Below are 23,463 nucleotides of genomic sequence, written 5' to 3'. Positions count from 1 at the left end.
ATACATAAAATGAACACATTTCAACACAACATTCATATATGGACTTTACAGCACGGAAAATGTGCAAATGTGTAAACACACTTAATGTACTAAAAAAAGACTTTCAGAATGGAAAAAATCAACTTTTGTTTTCACTGTCATTTCCCACCCCCCCCCCCCCCCCCCCCTTTTGTGAACGCAATACGCCTCCGTGGGGTAAACCCACCACAATTAAAAGATGACAGCGCGCCTGCACGCCGTGCGCGCCGAGCGTGCGTCACTCCCACTCCGCGCTCCTCGGCCCGGGAAGCGGCTCCCACAGCGCGCACCCACTGCCTCAAAGTCCAACCGAACCACGCTCATCTCTCCCTCTCTCTCTCCCTCTCTCTCTCTCCCTCTCTCCCCCTCTCTCTCACTCTCTCTCTCTCCCTCTCTCCACATTTTCTTGAAGGAGTCTGGCTTGCTACGTCAGTCAGACACACGGACAGAAAGTGCACGGCAAGCAAAGTCTGCCTTCTCAGGATCTATTCGTGGGCACTTCTGCCAAACCGGCTCCGGGCTGCCATGCAATCTGACAAAAGCAACACTTTGGAGACACTAGCATGTGGTGAGTTCACCATCATCATCATCATCATCAACATCCATTGATGCTTGGGATTTTTTTTTTTTTTTTTTTTGGACACTTTTCTTCACATGACAGGTCTGTGTTGTAAAACAACTGGTCCAGTTGGACTATAAAATATTCTACCCAATCTACCCCTGTTTATTATTCCTTTCACATGGAAAAACTGTATATTTTTCCATACGGAAAGTATATTTTCAGTATGGAAACACAGCTTTAGTACACTGATTGTGCATAGACAAAAGGTATACTAAATATACTTAGTATACCTTCAGATAACACACTAAAATATACTTTTTTTTCCCCACTTGGGTAGCCGTACTCCAAACACCATGACATGATGAAGCATCCTGGATTTTTAGACCACAGAGATTTTTTCAGACTTTTTCGTATTTGATTCACAACACAACCATGCCTCACGGTCGGAATAGGAACCCCAGCCCCATCCCAGAGGTAACATGGGACACGGGGATGAAGGAGATGAACGAGACTTGGAAAGGAGCGGTGGCCTGCCTTGGGGTGGCTGTCTTCTTCGTCATGACTATCGGGATCATTTACTGGCAAGTGGTGGACCAGCCCAACAAGAACTGGATCCTAAGGGGGGCTTTCAGCGGACTGGTTTGGGAGAGGAGGACACACTCCCTGGTCCTGCAGACACTGACCGAGGACAAGACCTATGTGGAGATAGACGTGGGGAACGTGGGGGGGAACCAAGATGTTGAGGTTCCCTTTGTGAGGAACATGTGCTGGCTGAACAAGACAGAGTTCTGCTACACCTGGGACTCGGTGGCCGAGGTGAAGATCTCACTGGAGGTGGACGAGGAGACGGCGACCGAGTGCTACAGCATGAGCTGGACACCGGTGCACTGCCATGTGGAGCTGAAGGTAGGGTGTACTGTTATGTGGAGCTGAAGGTAGGGTGTACTGTCATGTGAAGCTGAAGGTAGGGTGTACTGTCATGTGATTCTGAAGGTAGAGTGTACTGTCATGTGAAGCTGAAGGTAGGGTGCACTGCCATGTGATTCTGAAGGTAGGGTGTACTGTTATGTGAAGCCGAAGGTAGGGTGTACTGTCATGTGATTCTGAAGGTAGAGTGTACTGTCATGTGAAGCTGAAGGTAGGGTGTACTGTCATGTGATTCTGAAGGTAGGGTGTACTGTTATGTGGAGCTGAAGGTAGGGTGTACTGTCATGTGATTCTGAAGGTAGGGTGTACTGTTATGTGGAGCTGAAGGTAGGGTGTACTGTCATGTGAAGCTGAAGGTAGGGTGTACTGTCATGTGATTCTGAAGGTAGAGTGTACTGTCATGTGAAGCTGAAGGTAGGGTGTACTGTCATGTGAAGCTGAAGGTAGGGTGTACTGTCATGTGATTCTGAAGGTAGGGTGTACTGTTATGTGGAGCTGAAGGTAGGGTGTACTGTCATGTGAAGCTGAAGGTAGGGTGTACTGTCATGTGATTCTGAAGGTAGAGTGTACTGTCATGTGAAGCTGAAGGTAGGGTGTACTGTTATGTGGAGCTGAAGGTAGGGTGTACTGTCATGTGAAGCTGAAGGTAGGGTGTACTGTCATGTGATTCTGAAGGTAGAGTGTACTGTCATGTGAAGCTGAAGGTAGGGTGCACTGCCATGTGGAGCTGAAGGTAGGGTGTACTGTTATGTGGAGCTGAAGGTAGGGTGTACTGTCATGTGATTCTGAAGGTAGAGTGTACTGTCATGTGAAGCTGAAGGTAGGGTGTACTGTCATGTGATTCTGAAGGTAGGGTGTACTGTTATGTGGAGCTGAAGGTAGGGTGTACTGTCATGTGAAGCTGAAGGTAGGGTGTACTGTCATGTGATTCTGAAGGTAGAGTGTACTGTCATGTGGGGCTGAAGGTAGGGTGTACTGTTATGTGGAGCTGAAGGTAGGGTGTACCGTCATGTGATTCTGAAGGTAGGGTGTACTGTCATGTGATTCTGAAGGTAGAGTGTACTGTCATGTGGGGCTGAAGGTAGGGTGTACTGTCATGTGATTCTGAAGGTAGGGTGTACTGTCATGTGATTCTGAAGGTAGAGTGTACTGTCATGTGGGGCTGAAGGTAGGGTGTACTGTCATGTGATTCTGAAGGTAGGGTGTACTGTCATGTGAAGCTGAAGGTAGGGTGCACTGTCATGTGATTCTGAAGGTAGGGTGCACTGTCATGTGATTCTGAAGGTAGGGTGCACTGTCATGTGGAGCTGAAGGTAGGGTGCGCTGTCATGTGGAGCTGAAGGTAGGGTGTACTGTCATGTGATTCTGAAGGTAGGGTGTACTGTCATGTGATTCTGAAGGTAGGGTGCACTGTCATGTGATTCTGAAGGTAGGGTGCACTGTCATGTGGAGCTGAAGGTAGGGTGTACTGTCATGTGGAGCTGAAGGTAGGGTGCACTGTCATGTGGAGCTGAAGGTAGGGTGCACTGTCATGTGGAGCTGAAGGTAGGGTGTACTGTCATGTGATTCTGAAGGTAGGGTGCACTGTCATGTGGGGCTGAAGGGAGGTTGTACTGTCATGTGATTCTGAAGGTAGGGTGTACTGTCATGTGAAGCTAAGGTAGGGTGTACTGTCATGTGAAGCTAAGGTAGGGTGTACTGTCATGTGGAGCTGAAGGTAGGGTGTACTGTCATGTGATTCTGAAGGTAGGGTGCACTGTCATGTGATTCTGAAGGTAGGGTGTATTGTCATGTGGAGCTGATGGTAGGGTGAAGATAGGGTGCACTGTCATGTGGAGCTGATGGTCGGGTGAAGGTAGGGTGTACTGCCGTGTGGAGCTGAAGGTAGGGTACACTATCCTATGGAGCTGTAGGTAGGGTACACTGTCCTATGGAGCTGTAGGTAGGGTACACTGTCCTATGGAGCTGAAGGTAGGGTGCACTGCCATGTGGAGCTGAAGGTACAGGTTGTAATCAATAACTAGACCTATTTTCAATAAACTTTGTAGAAATGTTGCAAAATATAACCGCTATGGCACATTTCAAAGGAGGTGTTTGTTTGGAGGTTTCGTTGATTATTGTTGGTAGTGTTGCAATTTTTCTGACAAATAGTAGTTCTTTAGAGTGTGAATTTAAACCAATTCTAAATCACTAATGCACTTTGTTTCGATAATTTTGCCGCTGAATTGCCGTTCACCAATGTGCACATACTTACACACGTTCAAAACCTGCTTGCTCACCTGTTTCAAACTGTGTTTTGAACGTCCACAGTATTGTATTGTATGATCCCACTTTAATCATCAGCGGTGTTTGTTTAACTGTTGGGGTGTTTAGAAAGGTTAATCCGTCCCCATTGGAACATTCCTCCGTAAACTTCCCCTCACGTGGCGCGCCTTGTCCAAGGAAATCTGTCTTTACCCAAAGTTGCATTTCTAAATCCTTAAATCCAGCTGCCAGCGCTGCTCAGGTGACCGCCTGGCACCTGCTCCAAAACCCCAGCCCTCTGCAAACTCCCGTGGACAGCTTGTCTGGAGACCACAGGGATGTGGTACTTTAGCATTCAAGTGTATATCAACCCTTTGATGAATGCATTACTTATAGAATTAGGTGTTAAAAAATAGAGAGATAGCAATTCAAATGGTTTTCCTTGCTCTCCGGACTGTGCGTCTCTCTCAAGTTCCCTGGCCTCTCTTCTCCTTTATTTCATTCGTCTGTGTGCTTGTGTGTGTTGTCAGGACTGCTTTTCAATGAGCAACATGTCATGGTACGGCGGCGCCAGCGTGCGGGGCCAGAGCTGGCCCATCAACGATGAGGACGCCGCCATGCAGCCCTTCAGAGTCAGCGATCCGCGGCTCAACCCGTCCGGCTTCGGCTCGGCTCTGGAGCGCTACTTCCTGGGCTCGTCCGGTGAGTCTTCACCCCCAGTTGCAGAGCCCGAATGTTGAAAGAAACAATATGAAACGATCCGTTCATCGCGTTACCCGGTGTCGATATGTATTCTTCACTGGGTCGAATGGAGAGTGCAGCTTTTTATGGATCATCACAATGGCAAAAACTTGAAATCATCATCAAAAAAAAAAAAAAAAAAACGTCCCCTAGTGGCGTACGCTGAGCACTGCACCTGGAAGGACATACTCTACGACGCGCGGAGTGACTCCCCGGGGCAGGAGGGAAGTCCCGTGGGCGTTTTTTTTTTTTTTGTTGTTTGTTTTGCATCGGCTCCTCCGCCCCGTGCGCGTGTTTGTTTGCATTTGTGGGGAGAAAAGCCTCTACCAAGCAGTGCCGCCACGGGCCGCGCTGCAGCCCCCCACAAATAGACGCAACCCGACACGGCCCGCGGTCTCCCGCCGCATTAATTGGCAGATTAGACTACAAAGGGAGGCAAACCACCTTTAGCAACTTAAATTAACTCTTTGGGATAGCGGGGTAATTGCCTTTTTGTTTCTATTAGGAGGCCGGGTTAGAAGCGGCCGGCGCTGCGGTGAGTCTAAAAACTCACCAGGTTATTTTTGGGGCAGTTGGATTTTATCCTGGAGGGGGGGGGGGGTGAATGACAACTGGCGGATGTAAATGGTTAATGTGACGGGTAGAGTATGTGTGGACCGTGTGTGTGAGCGTGTTTGTTTATCCCTGCCTCCCTGTATGGCCGTGGACATTGTTTTAACCCTTTAGTTGAGGTTGTACGTCGTCTCTGTCGCCCGTCAATGTGTGAAGGAATCACACCTTCAATGTGCAATGACACGTGAGTGTGTGTGTGAGTGTGTGTGTGAGTGTGTGTGTGCGTGCGTGCATGCGTGCGTGAGTCGAGCAGCTTAAAGGTTAAAGCGGTAGCCCGCGCCGCGGGCAGCTGTGGAGTGTGAACCAAAGCGGAGGGCACGGCGTCGGCTAAAAGAACGTCATTATAACAATGACAAACACCGTTTTGTGATTTCACTTTCTGTCACTTGTTGACCTCTGTTGCACACACGCACACACACACACACACACACACACACACACACACACACACACACGGGCTGGTGTCTTATGTAACACGGTGGCAGGGCTTTACCGGAGGAGTCGCATGACTTAAATCCCTTTTCCACGTTGTGAGAGGGCAGCAGTAATTATCAGGACCCCGGAACCCTTTGCTTCTCCGTCTAGCTGGGCGGGGAAGGGAGAGGGCAGAAAAAACACACACACACACACACACACACACACACACACACACACACACACAGCGCGCAAAAAAACCCCAAAAAAACAATGAGATGTGATCCCCAATGAGAACAACTGTTTGAATGTTGCCAAGTAACCACTCACTCACACGCACGGACATGCACACAGACACGTACACACACACACACACACAAGCACACGTACACACACACACGCACTGTGCTTAAGCCAAACACAGCAAGCTGATGCCTAACAATGAAAACCATCCCCAGAGCCCGTCGCATCTTGACGGACAAATCCCACCTGCCATGTTGGCGTTCAGGGATGCTTCCTGGTCGGTTCTGGGATCAGTGGGTTTGGGTTTGATTCACGCCGTTCACCTGACTCTGCCGCTGGCTGGCAGTGGGCGCGTGCAACACCGAAATGAAACGGCTGTTACGTTCACACTGCGCAGGTGGAACAGTTTGTATTTTGCTAATTAAAAAGGAGATTAAGAGTTGTGCTGGACAGTGTGAAGTCATTAAAGGAACTCATCCATTTCTCTCTGCACCGTAGAGTGCAATTGCTGGAAGCAAGATAATAATTAGATTTTTACCGCAATCCACCGGCAGCTAAATATAACGTTGATATAGTAACATTATATAGTAGCTCCACTTGCTACTCGTGCTATCATTGCATAATCTGTCCCTGTTAACATGTTTTTATACTGTATGTGTACATATATATTATTCATCAGATGTGTCTGAACATTATTATTGTTAGGATTTTTGGTATTTTCCTTGGCACTTTTCGGGGCTAAGTAGTGTCTGGAGCAGGACGACTGCTGCAGCTACGGACACGGTTGTGGCGTCGTTAGAACCGGGGACGTGGCCGACATCTCGCGGTTCGAGTTTCATCCAAATCGATCCACATTCTGAGAAGGAATTAGGGAAAACCCGACCGAATTTGTCCGGAAGGAGCCGAGCGTTCGTGCGTCACCGACGCGGCAGCGTTCGAAAACTTCCGGCCGGGCGGTGGAGCGAGATGAGTTTGTGGAGTAAGACGCTTTGTGATGTCATCCTCCAATTTGCTATAAATGTGCAGGTTGTGGTTACGAACGCTACGTAGGGTGGACTCCATCGCTCTGTAGTGGACAGTGGTTGTAACAGAGTCAGAAGACATATTCTGTGTGTGATGAAATGTCTCTGAGGGACGTGCAGTGTTTAATCCATTTGAATGGAACAGTGTTGTTGGGAACTTCCACACGGAGGCAGGACTCTGTGGACTTCAGGTAGTAGACAGCCACCTTCTGATTTTTAGGATAAAGTCAAAACACAGATAGACACAGATAAAGTCAAAACACAGTGTATCCTCTCTATTAGTAATTCTGCATGTCGCCAGGACTCGGCAAACTGGAGTCACCACGTCATTACCTGAGTCGATGCTGCGTTCGATGGAAACTCGGGATATTGAATTACTTTTAGACGTAATGCTGATGTAAAGAGGAGCGACAGCACCAACTGATGCTACGTTCCACGGGAACTCGAAAATTTGTAATTGGTGTCTAAAATTGACCCTGTGCATTGCTGCCTGCAGCTATAGTTATTATTATTATTATTATTATTATTATTATTATTATTATTATTACGGACTCAGCCCAAAGGGCAGGAACCCTATTGCTTTTGCTCTGATTAATATTTTTTAGCCATTTTTGGCGCTCAGAAACCGTCGAACATGCGGACACGAGTGAATGAGATTAGTATTTGGGGCTGGTCACACGTGCTGTGGTCCAAGTTTGATCCACATCGCACCATATCTATTGGAGGAGTTCGTAAAAACACGTTTTTCCGGCGCCAACGTACCGGAAGTAGCCGAGCGAAGGGATTTTGTGGAGCAGGGAGCTTTGTGACATCATCATCCAATTTGGTATATATGTGCAGGGCTCTGGCTCTGGGGGGGGCTTTTGCAGGGTTTTTTCCGCTGCGCTCTAGACTCCATTTGTGTGTGTGTTGTTTGCTCCGGCCAGGATCTGCACCCACCTCCGTGCAGGATCTGCACCGATCTGCACGGAGGAAAGGAAAGTCTGGCCTGGTCACACACCCGTTAACGTGCAAATTCCCTGTGTTGTGTTCGGTGTCCGCGTTGCAAAAGAGAGATTCCCACCACCGCGCAGCAGTGAGATGACGAGTTGCGACCTAAACTCTTAAAGGGACGGCTTTTCTCAGTATAGATTATTTAAACACAAATTTATGATTTCATATATTTCTATTTTGTTTAAATTTCGAACAAAATAAGCAGTGAAGCTGTGAAATGTTGGCAAGAGTTTGAAGTGAGCATATTATTTGTGGTTAATGGGAGTTTCCAGTTTACGTTGTGTATCGTTTGTTTCCGTTTGCCTTGTTTTCACATGCATTGCTGCCTGCAGCTATATATATAATAATAATAATAATAATAATAATAATAATAATAATAATAATAGTAATAATTAAAGTATATCATATTATTTCATGTATATTTTTATATATGTATATATTAGATTATATATTTATTATATATATTTATTATTATACATTTTATTTTATTTTTTATCTCTTTTTGAGTTGCACTGCTCTGTAAACTGCTGTTGATGTAACACCTGAATTTCCCCCTGGGGATTAATAGTCTTATCATATCTCACCCTATCACTTACATGTTGGTTTAAAAACAATTCCTCTCACACGGTTAAAAATTCAGATGCTTGATGGTTCATCAATCGTGTGGTGAGCTACAAACTATAGAGAAGGAGAGAAAAATAGGGAAATAGTGAGAAGTAGAGAGAGAGAGAGAGAGAGAGCGATAGCGAGTGGCGGAACAGGAAGCTAAACATGGAGCAGAGCCGCCCTGCAAGAGTACAGTAGAGTGACATTTGAGATTGTTGCCAACTGGTGGAGCTCACACCTGTCTTCAGGCACACAAAAACAACCCACGGACGGCCACAGACAGATTTGATATCACTGCAATTACCACCCACATGGAAACTAATAATAATAATAATAATAATAATAATAGTAATAATAATAACAACAACAATAATAATAATAATAATAATAACAATAATAATCAAAAATAGTTGCATGAGTTGTATAATTTTAGAAAACGTAAATTGTAGATCATTGCGCGTTGACCCAAAATCACTAAAATAAAATCAAAATCTTTGCAAAATATTACTTATGTGTATTTTTACTCAGTAGCACATGCATGTCAATGGTTAATGTTATGGTTTTGTCCATGTTGAGTACAGCAATTGATATTTATGTATATTTACCTGAATAATAGGGTAAATATATGTAGTATAAATGTCACCAAAATGTCCCCCCGGGGGTTATTACGTGTTATGTTATTTATCTTAAGTCCAGCCACTGATTAAAAAAAAGAAAAAGAAAAGAAGGGCTCTAAAGAGTTATAAAAAAACGTTTTTTTTAATAAACTATTAAAAATAAAAATAAACGATTCTCATCTCCAATCTTTTACTCTCAAATTATATTAATATCTCTAATCCCACATATGATTTGTAGCTCTCTGAGCTAGTTCTGTCAGACAACTTGACGGTGCCACATGCTTTTCCACGCCCTTATGGGCGGGGCTATTTAAGCAGCCAATCCCTCCTGCCCTACCAGCTGTACTCTTCCATCCAATGGGGGATTCGAGCTCATCACTCCTATATTTCTATTCCTATATCTCACCTCGGCAGGAGTGATGAGCAGTAGAACCCAGACACCCAAACAATGCAAAATTAATAAAAATCATTTTAAAGTAGATCTATAGCTGCTTTCACACATGCACTGCAACCCTGAAATTATCTAGGCATTACCCGAATGAGCTGTATGTGTGAACGCAAATGTCCCAATAATTTGGACCGGACAATACCAGGACTTTACCCAGGCAGCACCCTCGTAAAAAGTCTGTGTAATGTCCGATTGAGCGATATGTGTGAAACAGTGCAGGTGATTGTCCGGATCATTCACAGTGAGTGAGTGGGCATGTCGCGTGTTGATGACGTCTCTATCATGCACCGGTTTTTTACCTTTGTGCGGATGTTCGTGCACGGAGCATAGCTACTTTGTACTCCTTTCTGCTTTCCTTTATATTAATTTACACATAATACGTCCAAATACATGCAGTGTGAACGCCAAAACAAAGCCCAACTACTGATAAGTCTGTAGCCTCGTCCGCCATCTTGGGTGTGCTCAGAGCTTAATTTGTGCGGGATCCTGTCGGAACATGTTCCGGGACCTCCTAGATTAGGACCGGCTACTATTTGATTGGATCCACCACCTCCACACAAGCTGCGGAGCTGCAGCTCGAGCTGCGAGCTCCGCGTTCCCCGTTTCTCCGAACAAAATAGAAAAATAGAAAATTGAAATAGTGTTTTTTTAGATGATTAATTTTAAGGTCTGTACCCGACTCACAATTAAGTCAGTCAAATCGGATTTGCACCTGTCTCCCTCTCGGACGGTGCAGACGATGCGTGAGCCAGTGATGGAGTTCTGCGCGGCAGAACAGTGTTTTTTATTTTAGATGGAGGTTATTTCATTTTACTAGAAACAGAAAGAAGAAACAGTCTTTATTTGTCATGCAACACACCACACTACAACACATGCTTGCACACACACACACACACACACATGCTTTTGATGGTGGCCGGTGAAATGGTTCCTCTGCATTTGACCCATCCTGGCTTGTCCTTCCTCCGGGGGCACAGCTAGGAGCAGTGGGCAGCATACGTGGACGCGCCCGGGGACCTGGTGATGAGTGTCGGTCGCTGGTCAGACGATGATGGGTGCATGTTTCTGGTGGGGGTCCTTACTGACGTGAGGTGGAGGAAACCCCAGGAGAACATGCAAACTCCACACAGAAAGGCTCCTGTTTGGGAGATAACCCGCCAGAGCACGGTGCCAACAGCGCCCCAGGCTATTTCATCTCTTTATGAAACAAAACATGTGTGTATGGAACAGTATGGAATGAAACCGTGCGTAATGGAGACACTTTCTCTGTGACTCTCTCCTCGATCACCCCCTCTCCATGCGTAATGCGCAGAAAATAATCGGAAGGAGTCTTGCCCTGTTCATCTGTGCCCCGTCCCCACAATGTTTTTAGTTGTTTTATTTGGAGGAAGTTTTATTTTCTGCTCTCAGGCGATCGGGGCACACGGAGAGCAGTGTTCGGTTGACACATATAAATGTATTTATGACTCCTCTTATTTGTAATTCCTCATTGAAATGCTATCCCTGTGCACTATCCCTGTTTAATCCTGTTCGCGTGACTCATGGCAGCTTAAGCCCTCCCCCCCATTTGCGCGTTCCGTGCTTACGTTCCGTGACTTTTTTTCTCGCCCCGACCCGCCGGATCGACAACCTCTCTGTGTTCCGGCACCTCCTGATTTACAAATTAAGCACTGGGTGCGCTGTGGAACTCCGCAGCGTCATTGCGTCAGGTCCTGCGTCCTTCAACGCTCTACCCAGGCTCCGCCCCTCGTCTAAACCAAACTGAGTATTTCCAGGTAGTGTACACGCGTCCGACACGGACAATCTCCGTTTTATGGCTGCATGTGTGAAAGGGAAACTCTGGACAATGTCCAGATAGTCATGTCCGGACATTGTCCGGAGTACATGTGCGAAAGGGCAACTCCGGACAATGACCGGATAGTCATGTCAGGACATTGTCTGGAGTACATGTGTGAAAGCAGCTTAGGAGTAGTCTGTCAGAAATTTTATGAATTATCTTGTAACAAAAGCAAGAGGTCTTAGTTGTTGCACATACTTTATGAATCCTCATAAAAACGCACATACTCATTCCATCTCATTTTCTCTGCATAGTCGTAATCATTAACTGCAGTGTTTCTCTCTCTCTCTTTTATATCTTCCCGTTTATACTTTTCTTCTCATCACTTTCCATTCCAAGCGGCCAAAGTAGAAAAACCGCCTCTCCTCCTCCTCTGCTGCTCATTTGATGTTGGTTCTGGTCGCTCGCTGTACCTGCCAAGCACAACAGGCAGATAAGGATGAGAGGTATTCAGCTGTCAGGGCTTCCATTCTCTGATATTTTCTCTCTCACAAAAAAATGTTTTACATCAGAGAACGTTTTGTTTAAGGGTGATTTCATTATCCAGCGCAGAGCGTGACGTCCTCCTATCTCCTCTATTGACGGTCAGACAGACATCACTTTACACTTATGGTGCTGTGATGTAGAGCATAGTATCAAGCGCTGCTTGGATATCCACACTTAATAAGTATTTCTGATTGACGGGTCTGATGAGAGGAATAAAGCTAAAGTGCGCTGAAAAGTTCCTCCGCTATTTTTAGTATTTTTTCAATATGACGGATTGGAAATTTACTACGATGGCATGATCCCAGTGTATGTGGCCATCAATTTCTTGAGGTTGGGCACGAAAACCAAGTTTCCATTGTTAAGAAAATTCATGCCTGAGCAAACCTGCATGTGCACGCGTGAACACATTTACACACACACACACACACACACACACACACACACACATACACATACACATACACACAAGCACACATTCAGTATTTGCCGGCACATTTTTATAACCGGGGTCAAAGCATTAAATGTGTGCAGGTGTCATAAATAACATTCTGAATATGACGGGTAGAGAGTGTGGCCCATCTGGTTCACAGCAGCAGGGAGGCAAACTGCAGTGGGTTCTCGGCCACTCTGACCAATCAACAGGGGTGTAGCAACCGAAATAGAGACTATTTGACCCCTTGGAGGGAGCGTGGGGTCACGGCTGCCACCAGTTCTGACAGACAGAAGTCCAGAGCATTTACGGTCCAATAAGTCCAGCTTTGTTTTGCTTGGATTTATATGATACCCCATTAAAAGTGTGTGTGAGTGTGTGCGTGCGTGCGTGCGTGCGTGCGTGCGTGCGTGCGTGCGTGCGTGCGTGCGTGCGTGCGTGCGTGCGGCAGCCCAAGGTGGATTTGTGTGAAAGACGCATAGATGCCAATGTGTGTCCCATATCATTCATGGCTGCCATGTGAACGGTTTTTCACCTCGACAGATTTGCCGCTTTGATGGTTTGCAGATACGGTCTGTCAGCCTTTTTCATTTTTTCATGAGCTTTTAAGAGCTGGTGGAAATATTTCAGTGAAGCTTGGAGTATTTGGGGAATTGTTCTAAAAATAAGGGCCCCTTTGTTTCCCCTTGTATTCCCTAAATACCCCCACCTATGCCCACAACTCAAGACCTGAAAGTCTCTTCACATATGATAAAGCCCCTTTCCCACGTGGAATCCGTAACATTGCTGGATAAAAAGTATCCGACAAAGGCAGTAGGTATTCATTCTCACATCCCGCCTCCTTTATGGAAAAGTTCCGTTTGGAGTCTGTTCCCACATAGATGACTGTTACGGATACATTACGTAATGCACGAGAGGAGTCTAATATCACACGAGACGAGGCAACAGAATCGGTTCTCAGACGAGCGCTTCGCTTCCCCGTCTCCCTGCCCCACAAACTATTCCCTCCGCTGACGGAGCCGGGACAGAGCCCTCGTCCCCGGACGCAATAACCCTAAACCCAATGTTACTACATCAGTGTGATCATTTTCAACTTTCAACCTCCACCCGTTCCACCTCTCCCTGTCCGCTCGCTCCCTCCGCCTCTGCGCTCTGGTGCAGCCGGTGGGCAAGCCAAGCGCTTGTGCCGATGTCCCCGCACCGCACCCCTAACACCTCTGTGGTCTGAGTGGCATATTTTAGAAGAAAAATAGTTAAAAATTTAAGAATAAAAACAACTGTCTCCGTAGAGACTGGACGTGTTTCAGTTTCTCATCTTTGCAGCCGAACTTTACGATTTTTACATATTTGTAAAAACTCACTATTTGTGCTTTATTTGGATTTGGCTCCACCTCTACTTTACGAAAATGTTACTGCTTCCATTCCCACATACTTCCATTCACAGCCATTCCAGCAATTTGCCCGAAATTATACTACTTTGAGAGTGGCCAAATTTACGGTATGACTTTTACAGAACATCGACACCAGCTCCCATTCGCACATGAGGCCAATACGGAACATTGCCAGTAGATTTACAGTGCAAGTGGGAAAGGGGCTTAAGTAACCGTTAATGATTCCTCCATCCTGCGTGGATCTACATGCAGCTAAGTCGCGCCTCTGAGTCAAAAATGTCAATATGAAAATGTACAAGCTGTAAGGTGTATTATGTATCATTAACTCGATTTTCATTCAAAAGCCCCCCCCCCCAATGAAATAGTACTTGTGGCCCACTGTATCTGCACATCACGACTCTGGTATCTACAGTGGGGTACAGTATCTATGGTATCTAGGCTACCGTGATCCTCTTCACATACCTACCCTCCCTTCTTTCCATAAAAAACATTTCCACGCTTTTCTAGTTATAGTTCACTGTACACGCATTGCATTGTAAAGAGTGGTCCTACAGTACCTACTGTGTACATTACCCCTCATTCACTTATTTCTGTTCCTGCCATTCATGGTAAGAGGGGTCCTTTCATTGCTGCTTATATATTTTGTAATAAAATGTGAGGTGGTGACTTTATACCTTGGGAATGGCGACTGTCATTAGTATCTCTTTGACATTATCCATTGCAAGCACATGGTGGTGGAAGGCTCCCCGCTTGGTTTTACACCGGGTCCTCATAAGGGTTCTCTGAATCTATTCATCTGACCACCAATTGGGGCATCGCCATTGCTACTGCTTTTGTCCTAATCTTTGGCTCCGTAAGAAGAGTAAGTCCACTGAAATAAAATGAGAGATTGAAGCGGTTCGAAGCTCTCAGCCCAGACCCTCAACCTGTCTGCCTGCCATACCTTGTACCAGATCCCTGTTTGACATTTCTTCTCCTTCTTTGGCCAATTTGAACGGATTATACCAAAGGCCAATGCCAGGCCTGCAACTGGGTCAAACACTCATTTTGTTAGGGGCTCAGACAGCCTGCTTTAGCCTGGCATGAAATGGCACCAACCCCGGCAAAGCAAAGCGTTAGAGAAAGGTAGTCGACATTGAGCAGGGAGGTTGGGGAAGGTGGGAGTCGTTAGGGGTGAGAAGTGATGAGGGTGGAGGGAGGGGGGTAACATGAGCGGCAGGAGGCATTCCTCGCAGGGCAGCTACATCTGTGAACACAATTATCTGCTTCACATAATCTCATCATTTCACATGGTCTCAGGGAGGAAGGCCATGCATAAATAAATGCAGGAGCTACCAAAGAATGGGTGTAGTAGTGTGAGTCCCTTTCTCGATGGTATTAGGATTAAGAAAGTGTTGAAGTTAAAAGGTATTGGACTCTCCACACCTCCAAGTGCTGTCTAGTCTTTTCCCAGAAAACAGAGTACAGGAGACAATTTGATTTGATCTGAAACGGGTTAAAAATGAGGTCTCCGATGCGGGACTAAAATGAGTCGTCACAATATGTCACATCAGTATCTCACGGGTACTAGGTATACATACCCTCAGCTACCCACAGTAAACCCATCCAACCACGTACTTCTATATGTCATTCTAGGGATGCTTTTCTCACTTCTGAGTCAAGCAATATCATCTGACGCAGCCTACACTCTACCTCGCCAAGCACTCAATCTCTCACAGCCATCCCCAGTCTCAATAACACTCTCACACTATGTCATATCAGTGGAATCTGCAACGGACGATCTCGTACGAGGGATGGTGACCCCCATGGTTTCTTTCTTTTTTTTTTTTTTTTTTTCTCAATTGGGGCCTCCGTTATAAACCATTCTAAGACCCAGAATAACAGTCAATTTTAAGGTTGTTTGAGATTTGGTCAGCTAATTTGTTTTTCCTTTTTGACTGCTGTGTTTGACTTAAGGGTTTATAATTTCAGTGCGAACACATGAGTGCCCCCTTCTCACTCATATTTCTTTCGCCGTAGGTGTTGCGGTGCTGGTATCCCCAGATATTCCACTGCAGCTCAGCTTGGAGAGCAGACAGCAGTTCTGTCTGCAGTCACTACCCAGTATGGAGCGTATTCCCCTGCAGTACACTGTGTGTGTGGCCAGCAATGTCAAATCTGCCCATCAGGAAGCAACGCGACAGCTCTCCCAGCACAGCAGGGAACTGCCCAGCATGAAAACGCTCTGGTTAGTTTTGCTGTTTGGTGAGATAAGATGTACCCACCAAGAAATAAATGTGTAAAGCATGATAGTTGGTGTTGAGGAAACCCAAGAGCAGCCGGTCCTATCTCATCCTTGCCTTGGGTGTGTTCTAGGCTGCCTTTCTGGAACTTTCTGGCCAATGAGGACTCGGGGCCGAAGGTAGAGAGGGAGCTGAGGACCTTCTCCAACCGCCTTAGGAGACACCAATTGGGGGAGGGGGTCATCAGCCTCAGTGAACATTCCACCACCCTCCTCTCTGACATGGTAGGTGCCACATACTCAATTGTCTTTTGTCCATTTCTGACTCTTCCCCAAAGCCCAAACCTCAATGACAGCCTCATTAAGCACAGCGGCACATTGTACGTGCTTCTTTTACCCTTTTTGCCGCAAGTTTTTTCAACTTTCTTTGGTTGTCATTATCATCTCGGCATGAACCTTCTGGCTGGTAAAACTCTGCCCCTGTCACCATCCGGGCTGTAAAGCTGGTGATGGTTCATTGGTCAGGAGCTTAGCACTGGTCAGGGACAGAGATGAAAGGGTCCGCTTAAGTGGATCTCCAGAACACCGGAGGAGGGTGGAGTAGGAGGGAAGGATTACAGGTTCACCGAAATGTCAGCAAGTAGAGAAAGTTCGGCTTTTAGGGTTGTGCCACTGTGCCAAAAGAATGTTTGAGAGACCTCAGGTATCAGGTACTACATAGGTACAGATAAAGCCTCACATCTTTGGCTGTATCCCTAAAAAGCCTATGTTCTGCATACAGTTTATCAGAAGGACAAGAAAAATATTTTGATTTGAACAAAGACAAATTTTAACACGACATAAGCTCAAACCTCCATTTAACTACTAGATGCATGCACCTGGAGTTTTACCAAAAGGTATCAAGCACAAGGGACATTCTATCCATTTCGATGAAGTCACTTTCTATTACTGGTCTACAGTTAACCTTATGTAATCACCTTCCTTGAACATAACTTGGCCGTCTCAGGAAACACGACCTGTCATTCAATACCACTAGTTTGCTTTCAAATGAATAAACGTTTACACCGTGATACTGCCTTCAAAAACAAACACGGTGAGAAAAGCAAAAGCAGACACTGTTTCCCAACAGATCTCATGGTGGCCATTACTCAACCTGCGCTGGGATCTCAGCAGCGTTCAGCCCAGACAAACCAGTAGTGATCTATATGTCTTCATACACAGTACAGGAGATAGGGCGTACCATCCATACAGTTAACCTCCATAGTTTCTCAGAGAATTGGACTAAAGGTGTTTGCATCCACCTTCACCTTTCCACGACGATGATGATGATAAAAGAGGTAAAGAGCTAAAAAGAAGAATCATGTCATTTCAAATGTTGCTCTCACAGTAAATCAGAGGTATCTAACATCAGCTCAGCTGGGTCTGACTCACTTTGTCCCCCATAAGTGAGGCGTACTGTTCCGCACGGAAACTTATGGCAGTTTTGGCCATTAAGCGTACTGCAGAAGAAGTGTGAACGGCAACAAAGATTTTCTTCTCTCTCTTTCTCTCTCTCCCTCTCCCCCCCCCCTCTCTCTCGCTCGCTCTCTCCCTCTCTCTCATTTCGGTTTTACGAGTATTCTTAAAGGATCAGTCGGGCTGTGAAAGTTCCTATTCTAGTTTCCATATTAGTATTCAGCAATAACAATATGTCATGTGAGATGGGGTTATAAGTTTTTTCAACATCTCGGTCACACAATTAAAGGGAAACTGGTGTTCATCGGTACCAACCCGAGTGATGCACCAAGCTTTTAGACATAGTACAATTGGGCAATTACTACGTATACTACATATGCATATCAATTAAAAATATTCCGATGCCAATCACTCAAAAATAAGGTTCAGCTTAAAAAACATACCGGCGGTTTCCTTGAGAACACGTCATAGACAAAAAATAAACCCAAAAAACAAAAATGACGTAAAAATAGCCTTGCTTCCAGAATGCGTCTGTGAGTTCTCTACATTGTGATGGCACGTGTGTGTACACATGTGCAACATGCACACTCATTTGCTTGAGCCGAAGCAAGATCTTTCGAACAGAAAGGGAACAATGAAACAGGCACAAGGTGTCATAAACGTTAAGAATCCTGCAGAGTTTTAAGTCATTGCGTAACATAATAATAACATGTCCCGGTCTCACCCCCCCCCCACCCTTACCACACCACAGCCATTGCCACCCCCACTGGGGTTTTGTTCCCTTGTTATGTAATACAAAGTCTTTGTTCACTCTGAACACTTAAGTACCTGTGGATTAGAATATATTTTAAACGGTCTTGACAGAGGTCGTCTTGTAGGAGGTCAAGCTTACACGTTATGTACGGTGTAGGAAAGTAGCCAAGTCTATCTCAGTTTGGTCGGACATGTTTATCAGTAGATCATTTCCATCAGTGCACGTGCTGTCGAAAAAACGAATTTAGTACTGTACATTCAATTTCTCCTCCACTTATTCTACGATTTACCTTGCAGGATTTGCATTTATATGGGGTATCAGGCTGTGTCTACACTAGAAAGAATATTACAGCTTCTGCTTCTGTGCTCAGGGATCCCTCACTTGTCGTTTCTGTGTGCAGGACCATGACTACCTCAACAGCAGGAAAAGGGGGATGTCCAAAAGACAGACCAGGGACCTCTCGCTTGTCAAGCTTCTGAACATTTCCGTCACCTTGTCCCCTTTCCTAAGCGTGCAAACCACGCAGTTCCAGAGCTCCCTCACGGATGGCACGGAATCCTACTGGCTCAGCCTGCCCTCGGGCCCGCAGGGACATCTGGTGAGGGGCGTTCTCTCTGGCCAACTCTATCCGGCCAGAGACTTACTGTGTCACATGGTGGAGAATGACTGGATTATGGTCATGCAGTTCAAAAATATCTCAACAAACAAACTCTCCAAACTTAACTTACTCCTCACCCAGAGTCCCTTGCTGAGTCAGTGGCGAGGGAGGTTCTGCGTCAAGCTGAATCTCACCAACCCGGACGCGGTCAGCTGGTTCCTGGATAGAGTGGCATCCCTGCAGGTCCACCTGGGCATGGAGTTCATACTGCTGGAGGGGGGCGAGGGGAACCTGTTGGAAGAGCAGGCCCTGCAGCCGCTGCATGCCCTCAGTGGAGACCAGTACGTCGGCCGGCTGGCGGACCTGGCCGCCAGGATGGGGGAATCGGCCATCATGACCGCAGGGACACGGTGAGAATCATCACTATCTAGCGGAGGGGGACCGTCCTCCGTGCCGCGTCCCCGTTCCTCCAAATAAAACAACTAAAAATATACTGTCTTTAGTTGTTTTATTTTGAGGCAGCATTAATCCATCCATTTGGGGCATGGCTATCCGCCGTCGGGGTGCAAGGGAAGCCGTGTTCGTGTCCGATCCTGGACGATTCACACGTAAAAAGAAATATATATATATATATTTTTTTATAATTTATTATTATTTATAATTCATTGAAATGTTATCTCTGTGCAGTTTGTCAGCTTCTATCTGTTTTATTCTGTTATTGTAATGCGCACTGACTGACAAAAAAAGAGAAACGAAAAAAAGAAACGTCGGTAAACCGCAATTCCACAGTGATACATTGCTTTTCACCGCGGTAAGAAAAAATTCACACTGTCACTGCCCTAGTTGTACGCGCGTCTGCTTTGTTTGGAGTGGAACTCAGCAGCAAACCGATTGTCCGTCCTTGTGCCCGAGCAGGTCGAGCCACAAGCCCGTGTTTGTGCGGATGACCCCTCTGCAGTCGGACTGGAGCCCCATGGGCCTGAAGGGCATTATTCCCTCCCTGCTGCACCACACTCTGCTGGGATACAACTTCCTCATTCCAGATGCAGTAGGTAATATCACAGCCTGTAAATCGCTCCATTCGATGCTCATAATTGTTTGTGAACGGGTTCAAACGTAATTTTTAACTTTGTCTTACATACTCTAATATTTAGCACATTGTTATGATGGCTTTGGACATTCTCCAACAGGTTAAATACACGCTTTCCACTAAAAACATAGCATTTCGCAGGTTCTTCATTAATTATCCATCTTGTGCACAATATGAAATGTGTTCTTGTAATGTTCCAAATCACTGTTTCACTGAAATTGGAAGTGGAAAAAAGAGAGCGCTGACCGATTATCAAACACATAGTCTCTTATATTTGACTATTATGGCACATTGATGACCAATGTATTCATAGCCATATCCCATATCCATTAGCTGATCAATTGTTAGACATGGGCTTAAAAGGGTATTCCTATCGCTTGAAGCCAAAATGATGTGCTTGCCAGGAATCACCTGTTTTATGCCTCTTCTAGCTACCTAGATGCTGCTTTAATGCTTCGACATTATCTATTTCCCACTGAAGGAGGCACTCTCTCTGGAGACATGGTAACGGATGAAGAACTGTTCATCCGATGGCTGGAGATTGCAGCTTTTTTACCCGTGATCAGCTTCCACACGCCGCCCTGGTTCCACGGAGAAGACCTGGTACAGTACACCACATACCAGCATTCAGTGCCTCACAGCAGCTCCGAAAATCCCACGTAACAGATATGCAAACGAACAATTCTTCGCCATTCTTTCCATTCTTTAGTCGAGGTGCATTGCCTTTTGGAGCTTCACGAAACAAGCCGAAGACAAACTTTTCACCAAAATGTGCTCGCACGGATACAGCGCATTCTGTCTGGGTCAAATACAAAGAAAATAAATAATTTGATATTTGACAACAAAAAGCCCATCTGCTTTTAAAAGGACTTTATGGAAAAGCCAAGATTCTCCTGACACCTGTGTAGAGAGACGGGTGCGTAGGAAAAAAACTCTGCACTTGCACTTTGCACAAACAAACACATTTTAAATGCAAGAAGTACTTTATCAAAGAACCAGAACGTCAATTTCTGAGTGAAAGCTTCCCATTAGAGCAATTACAAGCTTGCTTATGGTTATTGCGGTGTTATAACAGGGTTATTAGAGGAATAGTTCCTAACATAGATCTAGGGCAGGTTCCATTTATGTTTGTCAGTGCAACAGTATAGGTAATACTCGTCAAAACGTCACTGCTTTGTCTATAAGGTTCCCAAATGTAACACACCCAGTATTAACATGACGAGCCAAACCTGCCATGACACCCCCGCGAGAAGCTTTCACACAGAGAACGGAGGGCCGAGGCGGCAGGCGTGTTTTTGCAGTTTGTGGGTTTGCGGTTCCTCGGCGTTTTGAACCCAATCCTCCGGCCCCGAATCCCTCTCAGTGGGGGTGCGGGAGCTTCTCCCCTTCTACTTTCGCCACGGGGCATCGGGAATGCGGCGCTCACCGGGAAAGGCAGGAAAACAAAAGGCTACGCTCTCAGATACCGATTACGTTTCACGCGGCGAGAGCCAGACCCTCGGCAGAACGCGCGCTTGATGAGGCGCGGTTGATGGCGAGGGCAACGGTTCTGTTTACTCCCCCCTCGTCCTTCCCTTCTCCCTCACATCACCTGTGGTTAGGAGTCCATCTGGTCCGAATTACCTTCCGTCCATCAGATTTATGCTTCGCTCCCGACTCGGCTACAGCTACAAGTTCCCTTCATTCTGCAGGAACGATAATGAATTTTTGGGTGACAAGTTTGGAAGGAGACTTTATTACGACAATTAAAATTTCCATTCGTATTTGACAAGTTTGACCGGGGTTAAGGGCGGGAGAACACCGGGGCCAGCGGGTTATATAGTAGCATGACACATAAAAAAATTCTGCAGTTCTGGTCGGCTGCTCCTGTTTGACGGCAAAGTTTTCCACTTTTGGTCGCTCGCTTTGAAATAAACAACGGCGAGATTGCGCGATCGCCGCCGGAGAGAACAGACCGTCGAGAGGATTTCACGAGCAAACGACGAGGATTCAAGTCGCCCGTAGACCGATCACAACAAAGACCACATTGGAACCGAACAGCAATAAAACCCCAAAACCACACAAATGCCTGGCTTCTCAATTAGAGCGAGATCCAGTCATACTCTGGTCGTGATCTCAAACTCATTCCTGCGAATGTTCTCAATTTACACTCAAAAAATACATTTATTACAGATGCGGTCAAGTTTTGTTTTTTTGGCTCGGGACAATGGAGAGGATGTGACCGGTCCAGGAATGCCGGCGTAGTTTGGCAAAGCGGCGTACAGGAGAAGGGCTTGGAAAGCGTTAAACCACTAAGTCAACACTGAGCTGCTCTTTAGGTCTGTCTGTCTGGGAGATGGCATTGTAAATCTCCGCTAAGAGTCGACCGCCTTTATTATTCTTGTCACAGAAATTCTTGCGGCCGGTGATTCAGTGAAAGAGAGGCCGTTTTTTTTGGTGGATTTTGAGCGACCGCCGTGTTCCTATTTCCTTAAATGTGTATCGGGAGAGGTTTCGATCGAGACCCCGTTGGAGATCATCGCTCAGGAACACACCGTCGCAAGGCGGAAGAGACGTTCGAGGTGGATATTTTGGAGGAAAAAAAGATGCAGTTTGTTTCTTCTGATAGGACGCAAACCAAAGCTGAACTTGATTGCTACGGACGGGATTGCTTAGACGTGCGGAATGCTTTGTGGAAGATATTGAGGGTTATGTGGAAAACATAAAGAATCAAATTCGCAGTCATTTCGTGACCTCGTGTGCGCCGCTACTTCATCCACGCATGTCGCCATCGACCAGATCTTCACTGTGCTTTTGTGGTCTTTCTGCCGTGCAGGTGCTAAACCTGACGCGGGCCTACGTCGCCCTCCACCAGGACTTCGTGGTCCCCCTGATCGAGAAGTACGCCGAGGAGTGGCGCGTGGCGGGACACCCCGTGTACCGGCCGATGTGGTGGCTCAGCCCGGACGACCCCGCGACCTTCACCGTCGACGATCAGTTCCTGATCGGAGACGAGGTGACTTCAACCGCTCTCCCGTTGGACACACTTCAGCCCCTTATGTCGGCGCGGGCTGTGCGCTTGGTGTCTGACATCAAGAATCGACGCATGACTTAAGGTCTCGTCGATCGAGCGCCTCGCGTCCGAAACTTGCTATGTAAAGGACAACGTGCAGCCAGACAGTCATTGATGCGCCGGCGGGGTGATGAGGATGAGGACTCGCTGTGATGGGTGTTATTTTTGAGATAATGAGCGACTGGCTGCACATTATTCTGCTTATGACACGGCTACTTACTAAACGGATGAATAGATTGAGGCAGAATATTGATTTCAAAGGATTTTATAACTTGTATGCCTGACTTAAGAGCGACCGCTCAGGAAAATAGTCCACAACAATGTAGCAAATGATTCCCCCCAACACATGACCTATTAACCATCAGTGACATGAGAGATTGGACATATCCCCATTCATCTCTTCAAGTCTTCCATTGTAGTTTTGATGCAGCGTCAGAAATAACCTAACCCTCCCATCGCCGCCATTGACCAATCAGGATCGAGCACTCCCTCAGAGAGTTAACGCGAGCGCTGCCTGTCTGCTTCCAGGTGCTGGTGGCGCCGGTGGTGGAGCGGGGCGCGGTGCGGCGGGACGTGTATCTACCTGACGGAGGTTTCCAGTGGCAGGACCGCCGCAGCGCCGAGGTGTTCGACGGCGGAACGCTCCTCGAGGATTATCCTGTGGCTTTGGGGGAGGCGGCCATTTTCTTACGGAAGAGCTGA

The 23,463-nt window shown here is 46.4% G+C and overlaps 1 protein-coding gene across 1 annotated transcript; it reads left to right on the top strand.

Annotated features, from left to right (window-relative positions):
* Positions 1-1,012: 1,012 nt before the first annotated feature.
* On the top strand, positions 1,013-23,463 carry LOC307231788 (SITS-binding protein; the record flags this gene model as incomplete). The annotated part of the gene is made up of 10 exons (XM_080002627.1): positions 1,013-1,486; positions 4,282-4,453; positions 15,611-15,818; positions 15,947-16,097; positions 18,422-18,619; positions 18,761-19,029; positions 19,535-19,671; positions 20,191-20,312; positions 22,525-22,704; positions 23,290-23,463. 10 exons carry the CDS (start codon positions 1,013-1,015, stop codon positions 23,461-23,463), a joined length of 2,085 nt encoding a protein of 694 aa, XP_079858753.1.

This window comes from Zeus faber (assembly GCF_960531495.2).
Source record: "Zeus faber genome assembly, chromosome: 6".
Classification (NCBI taxonomy): Eukaryota; Metazoa; Chordata; class Actinopteri; order Zeiformes; family Zeidae; genus Zeus; species Zeus faber.
This window is presented reverse-complemented; position numbering and strand designations above follow the sequence as displayed.